The sequence below is a fragment of the Silene latifolia genome, chromosome 3 (assembly GCF_048544455.1).
Source record: "Silene latifolia isolate original U9 population chromosome 3, ASM4854445v1, whole genome shotgun sequence".
NCBI classification, from domain to species: Eukaryota; Viridiplantae; Streptophyta; class Magnoliopsida; order Caryophyllales; family Caryophyllaceae; genus Silene; species Silene latifolia.
Genome location: NC_133528.1, coordinates 47126130 through 47145145, shown reverse-complemented (window position 1 = coordinate 47145145; position 19016 = coordinate 47126130). Strand labels below are relative to the sequence as shown.

The window sequence follows — 19016 nt, the reverse complement described above, 5'->3', positions numbered from 1 at the left end:
TGAGTCAACTTTAAGTTCAAAAAACAATAGACTTTAACCATATTTTATCACTTAATTAATGAGAGTGTTAAAATATCATATCCAGAAAATTTACCCGGAATTAACCTTAGTTTCCCCCAAAAAGGTTTTTACCAATGTGGACATGAAAACCAATGGGCTACCTAGAATTGAATGTATCGAAGCGAAGCTACAAACAATGAGTCTAAGACCCAAGCCAAGAGAGAGTTTCTTGAGGAATAATCAAGGAATCAAGGAATCAAGGAATCAAGAAAACAAGGGCGTGGAAGAAACCATGGCTACCTCACTCACCCCCCCCACCTCAGCCTCTCTTATAAAATGCACATCACAATTCACAAAAACTACCACTTGATATAACTTGTTCATTTCCCTAACAAATCTCCGTCTAATATTTTCTAAATCTGCACTATGGTGACCATCACTCTTGTGAAAGCCAGACAAATCTACGACAGCCGTGGTAACCCTACCGTTGAGGTCCATTTCTCTCTCACTCTTACCACTCTTTCCTCGTTTTCATCGATCTTCTAGAATCATCCCCCCTTTCTTATTTACTTTGTATTCTTCCATTATAGTATTGTATCTTGTATTTTCATAAGATTACTCTCCGTTCCATTTGGTTGTTTACGTTTTTCGAAATTCGTTACAACGAGTTTAAATAACATATACCGAATACAATTAAATGAATGATAACAACAGTTTATCGATGTGAGAACAACCGTATATACAAATATAAAACACAATTCAATATTTTCTTACTTATTTTGATTGTAAACTGTTGTAATAAGAGAAATAATGATAAGTCGTGATTAGATGTGTGATTTACTTAATTTTTGAGCAAAGGTTTATGGAATTGATTTTGATGATCCAGTGACAAAATATTGTCATCTTAATTACCCGCCAAGATCGTTGTGTCATATGACGACTTTATAAACAGTTTGTTCATTTTAGATGTTTATTTCTTTTTTTTGGTATGAAAATAGGTTGATTGATTTAATCTATTATATATGTTGATATTCCAGTCAATAAGCTTGAAAAATTTTAGTGATTAATTCATCCTGTTGTTGTAGATTCGATTGATTTCACTCTTTGAGAAAGATATGATGCCTCTAGATCATTCCATTTTAGGATTTCTGGTTATAATTTAATGCATGTTGATGTAATTTCAGTTAGGTTTGATAAATAGCTGAACAAAATGGTTTGTTGACTGTGATTTGGTCGATTATTTCTGCAGGCTGATGTTCATCTAGATGATGGAACTTACGCTAGAGCCGCTGTTCCTAGTGGTGCATCCACTGGTCAGTTTTCTCTTGCATAATAGTTAGACCGTCTTTTTGTTTTCATTTTTGATGTCGGACTTGCTAACCCACCTTGTAAATATTAGGAGTCTATGAAGCTCTTGAACTTAGGGATGGAGGTTCTGCTTATATGGGAAAAGGTGTTTTTAAGGTCAGTTACGCTTTCAGCTTTGCAGCGGTGTTACAACTTCTCTGTAGGGTTTGTTCATTGAAATCATTTCCACTTAATGTTTGGGTTGCTTTTCCGTAGGCTGTCAAGAATGTAAATGAGATCATTGGCCCTGCCTTGGTTGGAAAGGTATGCTTTTCACGCTCTCATTTATAGTTATGAGATTATATACTCTATTTCGAGATCAACAGATTTAAGTGCTATCCATTGATGCCTTCTTTCTTTTTTCGTGATTTCATTATTCCTAATATAGGCCTGTTACATCATTAATGGGTTTATGCAATTGTTTATATATCTCTTTTGTTACTTTCTGTAGGATCCAACTCAGCAAACGGAAATTGACAACTTCATGGTTCAACAACTCGATGGAACTGTGAATGAGTGGGGTTGGTGTAAGCAGAAGGTGAGTTATGGGATCACTGACATTGTTTTTCGGTTTATTGATGCCTAATGTATGTGTTTTAATCAATTATTTCACGATTTAAAAAGTTGTTTTTCTCCTCTATAGTTGGGAGCAAACGCTATCTTGGCTGTTTCACTTGCTGTCTGCAAAGCCGGAGCCCAAGTCAAGAAAATTCCATTGTACAAGGTATGTTTTTTACCCTTTGTCTAGGGTTACTTTTATTGGAACTCTAGTGGTTTGAGTAATTCTGATATGTATTCGTTTTGATACAGCACATTGCTGAGCTCGCTGGTAACAAGAAGATGGTCTTGCCGGTCCCAGCTTTCAATGTCATCAATGGTGGATCTCACGCAGGCAACAAGCTTGCCATGCAGGAGTTCATGATTCTTCCTACTGGAGCTTCTTCATTCAAGGAGGCAATGAAGATGGGCAGTGAAGTCTATCACCATTTGAAGGTAGGTTTGAGCTCATAAATGCTACAAACTCATGCATGTTCGCCTTCTAAGTCGTAACCATTGTGATTATCTGCTATGAACACTTTAGGAAAATAATCCGCATATGGTTTTATGTAACTCAGCTATCATCAAAAGAAACAAATGAAAACTAGTCCTGTATCTTCCTTATAGACTATAGTTTATGGTAACTTGATAATATGAAAACTGCAGTTTGATGTCGGTTTTATATGACAGCTCCGTTCTGAGTAACGTTTTTGGGAATGGGCTGTCAGCAGTTCATTCTTTGAAGAGTGTAATTAATGACTGCACTCCATTTGCTCATGAATCATGATACCGGTGTATTGATTGCGCATGAACTTCATTTGACTACTATATTTGTCTTTGATCCGTCTACTTATGGGTTCTTTGAATTGTGGTGCGAATTGTAGAGTGTGATCAAGAAGAAGTATGGCCAAGATGCAACCAATGTTGGTGATGAGGGTGGCTTTGCTCCTAATATCCAGGTTTTGCCACTACCACTAGCTGCTTGTTCATTTATGCCATTATTTGTTATCCGAGTTCTGAACACTGTATTCATATTCTACTTTCGACCCTGCAGGAGAACAAGGAAGGTCTTGAGTTGCTCAAGACAGCCATTGAGAAGGCTGGATACACCGGCAAGGTAAATATCCTCATCAGTGGTAGTTTGTCTGACCTTGGGAAATTTATTCAGTGAGCTAATTTTTATATGTTCTTCCCCACAGGTGGTTATTGGGATGGATGTTGCTGCATCTGAGTTCTACAAGGAGGACAAATCATATGACTTAAACTTCAAGGAAGAGGTATGCTTCAGTGCCTTTCAAATTGGATAAGGTCTATTTTGTTTGATGGCGATAGAATATTTACTGACTAGGTTTGGTGCCCGGCTTCGCCCGGGCTACCTCTATTTACCGTTAAATTTTATTTTCAATGAAATAAACTATGTTGGAGTTGTCTAACTCGTATGTTTACTATTTGTATATATTTTTCTACGGCATATCTTGTAATTATGATGAAATGTAAAATTTATTTTCAAATTATGAGACACGTTCACTACCCGCTATTAATATTATTACTTTCACGACATTCTTTGTTAATATCATTACGTTCACTACTCCAGTGGTTACTATTGTTTCTTTTACTAATTCCTTTATTTTTTTTCTGTTAAATTCATTATTCCCGTTAATTTTATCCGGCCTATATTTAAATAAATAAAATATTTCCCTTAGTCGATTGGTTATTTAACTGTTCATACTTTTTCTCATTGTTACCACTGTTACTTTCACTACATTCGTTGTTATTTTCACTACTCCCACTGTCATTATTATAACTGTCACTACTCTCACATTAATACCGTTAATTTTATTAATCTCGTTGTTGCTACTATTACTTTTACTACATTTAATTTAATGTATAATTCTATGATGATACTAATTAATTCCATAAGTGGGGCATGTTAATTTTAAGGAAAATCACTATATTCTTTTGTTTTCTAAATTTAATTACTTTAATTTAATGTAATTTCCATAAATATTTTTTTATCAAGGCATCTTTATATTATACTTTTAACCAAAACTATATAATATTTACATTGAGGTCCCTTTATTAGGTCTATCACACGGTGCTATCGATTTAAAACTATATAGTATAATTAATTTGTATAAATTTCTTTAATTACATTGAAGTCCCTTGGTTTCTGGAATTAATATATAGTATTGATTGGACTTCACCGACTGCGATGTTTGCAGAACAACGATGGGTCACAAAGGATTTCTGGTGAGGCCCTCAAGGATCTATACAAGTCATTTGTGGCTGAGTACCCCATTGTGTCAATTGAAGATCCTTTTGACCAAGATGACTGGGAGCACTATGCTAAGATGACTGCGGAAATTGGAGACAAAGTACAAATTGTTGGAGATGATCTCTTGGTGACTAACCCCAAGGTAAGCTTGGTAGCCAACAACTCAAGTGACTTGTACTGGACATTTGTTCTACCAATAACCTGATTGGTTTGGTAAAGCTACATTTGTTTTAACAGTAGCTATTAAATCTTTGCAGAGAGTTGGAAAGGCCATTAATGAAAAGTCCTGCAATGCACTTCTTCTCAAGGTAAACCAAATCGGGTCTGTGACTGAAAGTATCGAGGCTGTGAGGATGTCCAAGAAGGCTGGATGGGGTGTGATGGCTAGCCACCGAAGGTTTGACAATCCATCTTTGACTAATAAACACATTTCAGACTTTCAGTTAGTTATGTTGCTGCCTTTACTATGGTTGATTTAATGTGTCACTTTTTTGGGTTGCAGTGGTGAAACTGAGGACACTTTCATTGCTGACCTTTCTGTGGGACTCTCCACGGTACGAATCTGTTTTGCCTGCTTCTTTGAGATAATGAGTTAGTGACTGTTTGATTTCCTTTCGTTTATCTGACATTTATTGGGGGATATGTTCTTTAAACAGGGTCAAATCAAGACTGGAGCTCCATGCAGATCAGAGCGACTTGCCAAATACAACCAGGTTAGCTTCGGACTATTTTAACCTAGCGTCCAATCTGCAGTGAAACCTGGGAGTGTATATGCTTAATTGCTTACGTTACCCAAGTTCCATTTATAGTGTTCTCTTTGTCTTTTGTAGTGGATTGTGACTAGTGTTCTCTCTCATTATACCGTAGTTACAAATCTATTAGTAAAGAATAACACACTAAAATAGTTGTATTTGATAAATTTAACTTAACAATATGACACAGTATAATTAATTTCAATATAATGGGAGATTAATGGTCAAAATTGGCCGCCGGAGTTAGTAAATGACTTTTTGTGGTCAGACAGCTTCAACTTTGACCATCAAATTTTCTGAATGCAAGAAGATATTAGCCAAAGTTGACATTGTTTGAGTATTGTTGTCAAATTGGAACAAACAATTAAATGAAGGTAAAATGTGCCACTTAGGTGGGATTCTGATTCCCTTTGTGATGTGCAGCTTTTGCGTATTGAAGAGGAGCTCGGTGAAGATGCTATTTATGCTGGAGCAAGCTTCCGGGTGCCCGTTGAGCCCTACTGAGTTATTTCTCTAGCAATAATAACTGGTGTTTGAGGAAAGAAGTGACCGAGGATCGTCCTTTTCCATTTAATGTTAAGAAATAGATATAGTAGTCTGGGGTGAGATTTTCTCGTTAATGTTCTGCCGGGAATTGCAGTATTTTGGTTTTGATTTTGCTGTGAACAAATTGATATGGACTTGAGATACTTGTCGTTAAATCCATAATGTTTTGATATTCTCATTTTGTTTTTCAAGTTATTCTTCTGCTCGAAGTGATATCAATCCCGCCCGAGGATTTTGCAAATCATTGTGCTTATAAGTTTCTGTTCTTTAAACAGAACGCTTGCCTGTACCCTTCTCTCTTAAGACTCAGACTGGTCATTTGATCAGGGAACCCACATTACTTATTGACACTTTTTTTTTTTTTTTTTTGACAGCTGTAAAGAAAGTTTTTACATAAAGCACATAGGACTCGATAGGTCCGGTGCTAATACTACATTATTGGTACAGAAACTTAAACTTAAATTAGAGGTTTCTTCAAATAGTTGTTAGAGTAGCACATTGAGGATGCCGGTCCTTTTCTTTTCTTCGGTAATTGAGCTTTAAGAGAGGACCTGCAACAAGACACACTCACGTCACGAGAACGTGGAAATTTACCTGGGTAGATATAAACATTGCGTCTTGGAGATTCTTCTCTTCGGCTTTGCATTTTTGTTGATTGTCTTCTAGCACGAAACACTTTAGGAACCTTTAACTTCGATGATGTGAAGACGAACCTTTAACTTCGATGATGTGAAGACGAAATATGGAGGTTGATGAGAATTAACACCATATGAGCTGCATAAATTTTGGTGTTTGACGAGCTTGTTAAAAACCATAGAAGGTAACGGCAACACATCACTTTTGGTCTCGTCTGCCACAGTGGTCAGACCACCCGCTCGCAAACCTTTTGTCCTTTTTCGTCTTTTCCTTTTCTTCTTATGGGAAGTGACTGAGACTATATCAGGCGGCTGCTTGATACAAGGTTTAAGAACTCGAATTTCTAGAGTTGACAAATGTGATTTCTGGAAAAAACTCACTTTCTTACCATCAAGGAGTTTTTTATAAGTACACGAATCAATCTTTAGCAAGGATTGTCCTCCTCCCTTTTTTCTAAACTGAAAAATTTTCTTTTCCACACCATGGGAATCCCGGTTCAAATATCTGTTAGGGCCATTCTCATCCAAAGAATTAACCACAGCACAACCATCAAAATTACAAGAGGCCTCACTTGATGAAGATGAAACATCAGGAATAGAAGATTGTTGGTCCGAAACAAGCTTATGACTATCAAGCCCCATATCACACTGCTGAGTCACACACGATTGGGTACAATTTTCTCCAGTGGAGATGATGTTATTATCAAGATAACTAGTAGAACCAACGCTAGAGTTACTATCAGAACAATTACCGAACACTCTCATAGGTTTCGAAAGAGGCTCATCATCTTGAACTTGAACTTTACCCTTTTTAGTTGGGTCTTGTAGGGGATTGTCAGCAATGTTTCTCTTCCCATTCGAATTAATTGCAAGGCAATTCTTAACTACACATAATTCCTTAAGAATGTCCTTATTGCTAGGCTCAACCAATAAAGCCGCTTCCAAATCAGACTTGGCTTCTAAGACCTTATTCAACTTCATAAAAGCCAATCCCCTTCGGAAGAGGGCTTTAACATTATGGGGAAAAAAGGATAAGACTATAGAACAATGGTCCCTTGATGCCTCATATTCAAATAGCTTTAAAGCACAGGCGGCTAAATTTAAATTCAAAGAAACCGCAAGATCAGACAAAGAGTTAGTGTCATAGTTACCCTCCATGCCAACAACAAGACTTAGGAGCTTACAAGCGTCATCATAGCAAGACGCAGCAGCTCCAAAACAATTCTGTTTGTAAAGATTATTACCCCTATCCTTCAAATCCTTTATTTTAGGAATGGGAGATCCCTTTGTTTGCATAATAAAATTCATTAAATCTCATCCCTCATTCTCAAAAAAATCCTCATTTAAATGAGAACAAGCAAATGATTGAAGAAACTTCACACATACCCGATTGGAATCCATATCAGCAACCTAATCAAGCTTTTACCAACAACCAAGCAATCACCAGCTAAATGAAACCCCAACCAACACAAAGAAAGCGGTAATACGGAAATCACTTACTACCCCAGCCAAGAGACATAAAAAGCAGTAGCTGAATTTTATTGAACTAAACGAAACTATTAACAACCACAAATCACAAGGAAGGGAGAAAGAAATCACCGGTTGAGTTGCACGAGGCACACAGAACTTGAAGTTAATCGCGATCCCGATCGAAAATCAATCGACCTTAAGAGCAATCAACAAACCGGATGACCAACAAATCCCTAAAACTGCAGCTATAAGAACACTACTATGATCAATGCAGAAAAAGTTCGGCTCGCCGGCGCCGGAATGGATGATAGCTGTGGGAAAACGGCCGGCGAGCCGAGGAACATGCGCTATGTGTGGGGTTTTAATTTGGGGAAAAAATGTCGTGGAGAGAGAAAGTTTTTTTTTTACCTCAGTTAGTCTTCCCCGATTGTATAGATTATGAACCACTCTCTTATTGACACTTCTGTGTTTCTCTGGCGCTTTTCGATTTTGTTAATGGTCGACCTTTCCTCGAGCTGCTCTTTTCCTCTCGTGTTCTACTTGTACATTCTGTTGCTCTTAGCTTCTCGCTCATCTCATTGACGCTTGATTGTGGACGGGTGATGTGCTATGAAATTGAAAATTAGGAATGTCTTCAGAATTTGCAGATGAGCTGGACAATGTTCTTGAAATAAATTGTGAGATAGAGACTATTAATTCTGAACCATACATTACGCTTGTGCTCTTTCATGCCATGAACCTAGAGCAATTGTCAAGAATCTAAGAGTATCATTCTTTTATTTTTCACGTCTTCCTTCTTTTTTGATGCCTCACTTTCTCATCTCTATCATCAACCTTATTTTCCTACATTAACATCCTCACACCGTCTCATTATAGACGGGGATATCCGTCTATAGCTATAGACGGGTCAAATATCCACCCACTTAAAACGGGCCAAATGTCACCACTTTAACGCCAAATGTCACCAGTACCATTTCCATGTGATAAACTATCTGTTGTAGCTTAGGAAATGACATTGGTAACATTTGGCGTTAACGTGATGACATTTGGCCCGTTTTGTTTAAAGTAGGTGGAAATTTGGCCCGTCTATAGCTATAGACGGATATGCGCCGTCTATAATGAGAATTTGTGTAATATCCTTTTCATAAAATATTTTTCAATACTTTCCTATAATAGAGAGGATCCTTTTAAGTCTTACCCAGTTACCCCTCCTCTATACTATAAACTAGTTTTCTTGCCCGTGCGTTCCACGGATATTAAAATAATGTGTGATAAATTTCACAATAAAATGGAATATAGACATATAGTACATCGTTCATGTCTAAGATTTTATGTATGCCGCATGACCAACAAATAATTCCCGTTAACACAATATTGACATAAGAATAAAAGAGTCTTTGATTAATAAATACTTTTTTTAAGGAAAATAAACCAATATGAAGGTTATATATATGATATTTGGACTGATAGTTTTTAGAATTTGTTCATTAATACCTGTTTGTTTTCAATTGGTCAAGGAAAACATAATATCTACCCTGCATAATCAACTCAATGATGCAACAAATCTCCTTTCGAATAACAACCATAATTTAATCATTGTTGGATCAAATTGTAATTATGTAAAAACATTTAGAGGTAGTTAGAAATCTTAGAATGTTATATCTCCCTCTCAAATTATAGAAGTACGTTTGAATGTGAACCAAATTCCGACGCAATACTACATAGCTAGAGCTGCTTATGACCCCCCCCCCCCCAGCAATAGTCCTGACCTCCATCTTCTTATTTGAAACAAAATCTTTCATGTAGACCCCTATTTTTTTTCCCTATTCACACACATGATCTAAAACAATCTCATCCCTTGAAAGATCGATCCTTATCTCTGAAACTTATTTGAAATTTATCCAACCAAGTGAAAAACTAAACCCCTACTTCTAGAAAAATCCACCATCCAATGGAAACTAACACTTGCTCTCGACAATGTTGTTTTTTTAGGAAAATAAAACCACTATGAAGTTTATATATATGATATTTGGGACTGAGAGTTTTTAGATTTTGTTCATTAATAGCTGTTTGTTTTTCAATTGGTCAAGGAAAACAATAATATCTACTTTGCATAATCAACTCAATGATGCAACAAATCTCCTTCTTTAGAATAACAATCATAACTTAATCATTGTTGGGTCAAATGGTAGTTACGTAAAAACATTTACAGGTAGTTAAATGTTATATCTCCCGGTCAAACTATAGACGTACCTTTGAATATGAACCAAATTCCAACGCAATACATGGCTAGGGCTGCTTATGACACCCCCTATAACAATAGTCTTGCCCCCCCCCCCCCCCCATCTTCTCATTTGAAACAAAATTTTTCACGCAGATCCCTATTTTTTTCCCTATTCACACACATGATCTAAAACAATCACATTCCTCGAAAGATCGATCCTTGTCTTCGAAATTTCTCTCAAATTTATCCAATCAAGTGAAAAATTAAACCCTACTTCTAGAAAAATCCACATTACAATGGGAACTAACCCTTGCTCTCGACAATATTGTTAGAATTAAGATTTTACTTTAATTTGGATTGATGGGGTCAAGATTAAGTTTATCAGTATGATCTTTTGAGGTTTGTTGTTATTATTCATGTTACCTATATGTTTTAATGCAAGCGATATTTTGCTGATAAATAACCTTATTTATTATCACTATCATCGTTAAACTCATCACCCTTCACAAATGCACCCTCCCTCCACTCCACTAATTTACCCACAAAATAAAACAACAGCAACTGTGATTAGTTCTTACTACTTGAAACAACCTCCAATCCACTACCATTATTACTACCTTTCTTCCACGTTTTACATCTAAGAAGTCATTAATCACATTCACCTCCATGAAACACCAATCTTTACTCCAGATGATATGTATCCTCGTCTCCCTTATCGAAGACAATTTATTTCTCCTTCAATAAAGAAAAGTTTAAGAAGTAATCTTCCCTCTTATCTCTCTCCCTTCCTTTCCTAGCCTTTTTCTCGTCCCCTCCCCTACCTCCATTCTAGATACTCAAACAAAGTGTTTGGATATTATGTTTGTAAACTGAATAAGTTTGAATACTATATATATACACGAACTTTGCTATTTATTTCATTTTGCATAAATAAATCTTACTACATCCATCTCATTTTTATTGTTTTTTTTTCTTCAAATTTTATTATCTCATAATTATTATCCCCTTTTTAGATCTAGTAAGAAAAAACTTTAGTTAACCAACTTGTCGCAATCAACCTCATTCCCACTCGAAACAACCTTTAGCCCACTACTTAATCCCTTCGGTTCACACATAAAACGGTCTAAAATGCAAAGCTTTCATCTCTCCTTTGAAAAGTCCATCTAACTAACAGAAAACTAATCGCTACTTTGTGAACTTCATCATTTTTATATCCCGTAAAGATTAAGTTGAACATGACAAAAAAAAATGCATAAACTTAGGTTTTTTTTTATAACGACAGATTGAACATTTTTTTTTTTTAGCATTTTGAGAGTTTTTACACTATTTAAATAACAAATATGCTATTTTGAGTGTTGATCATCGACATATTGAAATAATAGATTGTGGTGTAATTTCCTGTTTTACATTATGACCTTTAATTAGTATATTATTAGAAAATAAAAATTGAGTTTTTTTATCTCTGAGGAAATTAAAGATCAAACTTTATCTTTATCATAGTTATTGTTCCGGGGGTAATTCCGGAGCAGGATTGTGACCACTTGAGCTTGTAGAACGATGTCGTTGCTCGTCTCTTCCTTTCACTCTTTCCTGTAAAGATGAACAAACTGAGGGCTCGGCTTGGGGCCGAGCGTACTCACTCCGACGCTCAAGTCAGAAAACTTAGAGAGATAAGTTGTATGTTTAACTTGGCAAAGTATATTGAGAGAGATAATGGAGTTTTATACCAGATTTTTTCAGTTGATTTCTCAATGAGAGATGTGGAGTATTTATAGACTTTCACATTTTGTCACGTAGTGGCCAAGTGGCGTAGCAGGTGGAAAGACTGTCTTACCCTCGGCCGAGGGACCCATGACAGGCCGGCAGGCCTGGTTGACTCCATGCCGAGGGGACTGGATGCGAGTACACGGATATGCCTCTCGGCCGGCTAGTTGCCGAGCCGAGATCCAAGTGACAGACCGACAGGCTTTGTCGGTTAGGCCGTTTTTCTTTTGACTTGTTGTCTTTTAGCTTTGACCTTGGTCAATATGTTGACTTGGTCAGCGGGTGCAGAATATGCCCCATCAGTTATAATTAATATTCTTCACTTAAAATATATAAATTTAAGCAAGTTCAAATAAGTTAGCTAAAAGTTATAAATCACAAATTTTAGGAAGCAGTATAATCATTTTTTTATTAATATGGAATAAATGTCATAAACTTCATGAGAATATTAATGTGGCAGAGAACTATAGAAAAGTTGGCAAGTACGTGACCCCCTTTTACGTTTAATTTTTTCCATTTAGTTTTATATTTTTGCCTAAAGGTGGTTAAAGCTTCGTATTATGCATGACGAATATGTCTCACCCTTCGCCAATTCGTATCTCTCCCTAAATTATAGTGATGATGTGCTCAATTTACACAAAAAAAAAATATATAGCATCAACAATAATTAGTTTGCTCAATATAATTGAATAGTACCGTTTTTTATGCATGTAAATTTGTCAGAAGAAAAGCTTGAGAGAGACGGTCTTCACTATGTTAGGGAAAGACTACTCTTACCCTTTTATGTGTTTTTCATGACTTTTTTTTAATGTTAATTGTTGCTTGAATTGAATCTTAACCTTATACATATTTCTATAATAAGTGTATCTAATTTACCTTCAAGCCTCATTCAAATCTATTTTATTACTCGTGGTACCATTTTTACTTTAAATTGTAAAACAATCGCACAATAAAGTTTTTCAAAACATTTACTCATTTGTCATAATATGATATTTTGATTCGCAAATTAGTCGCAACTTTCTTTATCTTTTAATACTCCTTGAAAAATAGATATCAAACTTTGTACTTATCAATAATTTGTGAATATCTTATTTAAATTTTGATTAATATACTTTTATATAATGACAAATGAATGTAAATAATATAATAATAAATTATCAATAGAAGTTCAAGTGTATTGTGAGGGAAATAACTTTAAAATTAGTAGGAGAAATACATATGACATTTGAAAAATAAACTTCGTATTATGTATAATTAAATATGGCATTAGCAATAACAAAAGACGTAGGGGCATATTTCAGCGTTCATTTTACTCTTTACATGAGTAAATTCCATGTAGTACGTATTACGCATGCACATTTGTCACAACCCAGTTCGACCTAGGGCCTTTTAGCCTCATAATACCTCATTTTTTTAATCGGAAGTTGTTATAAAATTAGATATTATAAATATATCAAAGGTTTTTTTCCTACTAATTTAATAAAAAGTGAACAAATACTAATAAATAATTTTTTTTAATATTAATAAATTGTAGATAATTAATTTATTTCCTGTTTCTAATAATAAAATTGTAAAATAGTTAATTAATTCTCATTTCTAATAGGAAAATCATAATCCTAATTATAATAAAAAAAATTTAAATAATTATTACGGAGTATCTCCTAATTCTAATGTATAATTAGGAAAAAAAAGGCTTAATAAATTGTTAATTTATTTCCTCTTTCTAATAGGAAAATGGTAAAATAATTAATTAATTCTCATTTCTATAAGGAAAATTATATTCCTAATTATAATAGAAAAATTGTAAATAATTAATTATCTCCTAATTCTAATGCTAATAGTATAATTAGAAAAAAAGCCTCCTTTAGTTATATATATTGATTACGTATAATTTAACTTTCTATAAATAAAAATAATAATTTGATAGCACTCCACATGGAAGATTATTGATGGATAATTGACACAAGGGCCAAAGTTTATTTTCTTCTAATTTTAGAGGAAGTACGATCTTCCTCTTACTAAGAGATGATCCATATGTGTTCCATAATAGAGAAGACCTTCCCTAGAAGAAAGAGAGTGCTAAGAGGAGACTTCATCCTCTTGTACATTATTTTCTCTTTGAGATTTAGGATTTGTTTTAAAAAAAATCACAAATCAATTTTTCCATGGTTTAGGTACTTTAGGATACCAAAATAACGTACAGGGTTATCATAAGAACGGTCTCTTGATATATTAAATCATTTACATTTTGGTGTAAAAATGCTACCATAAGTAATACAATGGGTACGAATAATATAAAAGTGTCTACTAATAAAAATGATAACAATGTTCAATAAAAGAGGAACACGTTTTTTAGGGCTTGCTTGGATTGAGGGTAATAGGAGGGGGATGAATAAGGAAGTAATATGTGAGATGTATTTCCCATATTTGGTATGCGGTTAATTATTCACCTCCTGGAATTATTACCCTTGTGAAGGGGTAATACATTATCCACCCTCCCCCCTGGGTAATAATTAAGGGAGTAAAAGATCTACTCAGTAATCATTACTCTTATGCCAAACATATCATCAAGGAACCCATTACCCCACTAATTAATTTCCCCAGTAATTATCGCCCAATAAAACTTACCCCGTTAATAATTCCATGGATTCCAGGCAAGCCGTTAAAAACATGAATGAAATGAAAGAGTGATTTTGAGAATACACAAAGGAGTAGGTAAAACAAATGAAAAAGTGGTATATGAGTATCTCAATAACTTAGGTAGATAATCTTTCACAAGATTTTGTGTAGATGTTATAAAAGCACTAATTATTACCTAAAATTCATTTTTATCTAATTTTTGTATAGGGAATGCTTATAAATACTGGCAATATACACAAAATCTACATATAATGGGTAATGGTTATGTAAATTTAATTCGTTCTTAAATAGACAATTAAAGTGATTTATCCAAGGCATTAAATGGATTTGTCCAAGGCAATCAGTTGTCCAAGACAATGACCATTTACACTAATTGCCTTGGACAAATCCATTTAGTGCCTTGGAGAAATCACTTGCCGAAAAATACCCTTGAGTCCCTGACGTTTGATTAGTTTTCTAAAGATAATCCAAAGAAAAATACGGATGTTGTTGCCTTGCTCAAGTGGATTCATAAATTCTCCGCGTGTCAGAATGTCTGGGCTCGTATTGCCGCTTACATTTTTACTAGAGTTAGCTTTGTTATCGCTAAGGTACTGGGTGCCAGATAGTATCTCGGCTGTCCACTAATTTCTTGTAAATTTGGATATTATCTTGATAAAAGTTGTTTTTTAAATAATAATAATAATTATGTTAATTATGTTGTGAAATAAAGATAAGAGAAAGTTAGAGAGAATATAGAGAGAGACAGAACTGTCTCCTTATTCCATTATGAAGGGTATATATATATATACAATACAATGGGAGAAAGTTTCCATAAGACAATATATTCTAGAGTATTCTAAGATATGGACATCCATATAATATTTACATTAATAATATTTCATAACACTCCCCCTTGGATGTCCATTATTGAAGAAGATGCTTCGTTAAAAACCTTACTAGAAAAACCCTGTGGGAAAAATACTAGAAAGGAAAAGAGTAAAATAATCTTCAAACACGCATAATAATAGCTGCCTCGTTAAAACCTTTTCATGGAAAACCCAGTGGGACAAAACCATGGATAAGGAAAAAGAGTACAATGCGTGTCAACTCCCCCTGATGATTACATAACTTGATAAATCTTGAAATGAACCATGTTTTGACGTAACTTCTCGAACGTTGAATAAAATCCATTGTAGTTGATAAACTTGATACCTCCAAATCCTTGATAATTTCAATCTTCATATTTCTTTAATTCTCACAATTTGGGTGTAGTCATTTGTGATGACTCTTGGATCTTATTTCAAATAATATTTCCACACTAGTGATATAGTTGCTCCTCAACAAACGACATAACATTATATGTCTAAAACAATTTGTCATCTCAATCAATAATGATGATCATGACTATAGCGTAATAATGCGCTTATAGTGCTACATCGTTAAAAACCTTGCTAGGAAAAAACCCATTGGGAAAAAAAACCTAGTCGAAGGGAAAAAGAGTGTAGCCATCGTTCCTTAATTCCTTGTATTAAGGAGAATCAATCCGATAATTATTGAATACATCATCTAATTTCTTTGAGCTATTTTCTTTGCTAAACCACATATGTATGGATTGACATTCTCATTGTAAATTTTGACTACATTATTTTCCAATCGTTATGATACTTCTGGACCACAAACTAATTTCACATGTTTAGCATGAAGCTCATTTACATCATTATTCTCATATGCTCAAACTTCAGGTTGAGACAATAACAATTTCAAATAAACTTTATAGGAGTTTTGATGTTCCATTTTAGAACTAATCACGATATCTTTCAATCGTATTGTAGAGGTTTATATATTTCATCAAGAGTTTTCAATAACTCAATTGATCAACCATTAACAATTGATGATCATTTATAAGAGGCTCCTAAAGGGAGTTTTCCTCAAAGGAGTAGATCATGATATATTTCTCCTTTCTAACATTATCCATTCAAAATTATATTATGAAACATGTGCATGCATATGATATGAAACTAAGTTCTAAATGACATATGCTAACAAAGATGCAATAATAATAAATTAAACATTAAAACTAATATGCAGTGATAAACTTACTCTCTATATGCACATGATGATGACTCAAAATGCAAACTGCACAGTTTTCTTTCCAATATTCAGAATTTGGATTGACTTCAGGTCAATAAGTGGACTTCTAGTCCATGAGCTCATTTATAATTATTGATTATATGTCGACAATTAAAATGGACGTAAATTTATGATCCCTATTTATAAACTCCATAAAATATCACGCGCAAATGTATGTAGGTTCCATAAATATATCGATACTAGTATTGGTGCCCGGCTTCGCCCGGGCTACCTCTACTTACCATTAATTTTGTTTTCATTAAATAAAATTACTTAAAGTTGCATAACCCGTAAATTTATCATTAATATATTTTTATGACATATCCTAAAATTACGATGAAATAAATTTTGAGAAAATTCACTACTTCAGCTATTAATATTTTACTCTTATTAATGAAACAATAGTAATCACATTTCACTACTTGCCCGTAATCATTGTTACTTTCACTACTCCCGCCGTAATTATTGTTACTGTCACTACTACCGCATTAATATTGATAATTTTACTACTCCCGCCGTAATTATTGTTACTTTCACTATTACCGCATTAATATTGATAATTTCACTACTCCCGCCGTAATTATTGTTACTTTCACTATTACCGCATTAATATTGATTATTTCACTACTCCCGTTGTTGTTTCTACCACTTTCACTGATCTCGCTGATAATATTGTTACTTTTACTATTCAAATGAGTGATTACTATCATATAACTATATCCAATGCTACTACAATTCTTTTCTTTATTGTCGAAATTACTTTTACGACTTAAGCATGCAATTTTAAGAGGATTCTATATTTATATAAATATATTACATATATGCATTAAATCAAATCGAAACAATTATGCAATATTATATATTATGAAATCTAACTTGAATTATTTATAACCTACTTATATTATATTTTTGTTTGTTAAATAATTAACATCTCTATACATCTACTGTAATAAACTATAAAGTTTAATAAAATTGCATAGATTTTAAATTTAATATATAATTTTATGATAATAATAATTAATAGCATAAGTGTACATGTTTATACTAATTAATTATTTTATTTTAAGAAAATTGACCATCTTCCAGTCTTCTATAAATATTTAGGAAAATTACCAAGCATCTTTTTTCTTTTAGTCTCCTTGAAATTTACCATCTTAATTAATTATTTTATTTTAAGGAAATTGACCATCTTAATTAATTATTTTATTTTAAGAAAATTGACCATGTTTTAGTCTCTTACAAATATTTAGGAAAATTACCAAGCTTCTATATAATTTAATTTTAACCCAAACTATATAATATTTGCATTGAGATCCCTTAATCGGGTCCATCACACGATGCTAGTGATTTAAAACTATATAGTATAATTAATTTGTATAACTTTCTTTAATTACATGGAAGTCCCTTGGTTTCAGGAATTAATATATAGTATTGATAATTTCATCATCTCTTGACGATATCAGTACTGTTTAATGATATCTGAATTTGAATATGTATGTGTTACCATTATATTCATTTAAGCCATCTATTATCCTTCAGATATCATGTCACTTCAGGGACACTTCAAATATAGCAATTATATGTCATACCAACTGCTTGAACTTGCTATTTCACATTCATCGGAACCGTCAATTCATCTTGACTTTTATTATAATACACTTCAAGTGTATATATTTGTGTTAATCTGGTAAAACATATGATTATATCAAATTCAAAAACCTCTACTCAATGAATTTAACGTATAACCTTCTGAACTGTTGGTTCAGTATGGGATCAAATTTATTTTTACCAGCTTTAACTCACTTTTCTCCCCCCTAAGGTGGTAAAAACTATAACCAATGTATAGTCTAAATATTTATCATAACCACCTTAGATCTCAATTTCTCATATCATCGACGATAATTTATATGGGCATCTTTGTACAATAACAGATATTTCTGGAAGAAATGTGTAATGCAGTTGGATTTTTAATGTGCTGATTTATAATGCCCAATTTAAGAGATCAACGATTTTATATAAAAATCTGAATGTAATTTTTAATCACGGGAACTACTCAGAAAAATCATTATGTGATTACTCTCAATATAATGTCAATCCATACACGAACATTTAAGTTCTTTATTCAATATCGAGTAGTGTTTAGATCTCCAACATCATACATACTCAGTCTCAGTGTAGTGTCTTGCCTTTAATAAAATTTCTACACGAGAGAATTTCAACACTTATCTTTTCTTGAAGATAAACTCAAGCTTTATCAAAACGGGTATAGTAAGAACCCGGATGGCTTTAATTTGTCACATCTGAATCATTTCATGTCAACTTCCTTAGTTTGTCAAAAATACACGGCAAACTTTAATCAAAATTGGATGTATCTCAATAATTTCACTTATCACATGCCATATTTTTGTTGACTATATTCATCACGCTAATCTTATGGTTAGTAATACTTTATCCAACCGGATAAATGATGTGACATATGACACAATATGTGTCTCATATATGTAGGCAAGACTCGTCAATATTCCAATAAGGAATATATTACTCTTTAAGTATTTTCATATGACCTTTCATGAAATATTCACTTTCATGAGATATTTTCATTTCTTTCAATGAACAAATTTGGCTCAATAAGGCCACATTATTAAGCTCAATTAAGGCTTCTTTACTTGGCTCATCAAATGCCATATTATTAGGCTCAATTAAGGCCGCAATGT

General features: G+C 33.6%; 2 protein-coding genes across 2 annotated transcripts in view; both read left to right on the top strand.

Moving 5' to 3' along the window:
• Nucleotides 1-19016, top strand: part of LOC141647622 (fructose-bisphosphate aldolase, cytoplasmic isozyme-like) — a 293648-nt gene that overhangs the window by 147748 nt on the left and 126884 nt on the right. The window lies entirely within an intron of this gene.
• LOC141647620 (enolase) lies at nt 196-5635 on the top strand. Its single transcript, XM_074455889.1, has 15 exons — nt 196-492; nt 1250-1313; nt 1400-1464; nt 1564-1611; nt 1799-1885; nt 1991-2071; nt 2158-2340; nt 2769-2843; nt 2939-3001; nt 3084-3161; nt 4107-4301; nt 4417-4556; nt 4662-4713; nt 4816-4872; nt 5335-5635. The coding sequence occupies exons 1-15, from the start codon at nt 427-429 to the stop codon at nt 5413-5415; spliced, it is 1335 nt and encodes a 444-aa protein (XP_074311990.1). The 5' UTR covers nt 196-426; the 3' UTR covers nt 5416-5635.

What these genes read in the sequence shown, in the direction of transcription:
- LOC141647620 (XM_074455889.1), top strand. Translation starts at nt 427, where the DNA reads ATGGTGACCATCACTCTTGTGAAAGCCAGACAAATCTACGACAGCCGT. An exon ending in TGGGAAAAGGTGTTTTTAAG is followed by an intron (nt 1,465 to 1,563) that starts GTCAGTTACGCT and finishes GCTTTTCCGTAG; the next exon opens with GCTGTCAAGAATGTAAATGA. An exon ending in AGGCTGGATACACCGGCAAG is followed by an intron (nt 3,002 to 3,083) that starts GTAAATATCCTC and finishes TCTTCCCCACAG; the next exon opens with GTGGTTATTGGGATGGATGT.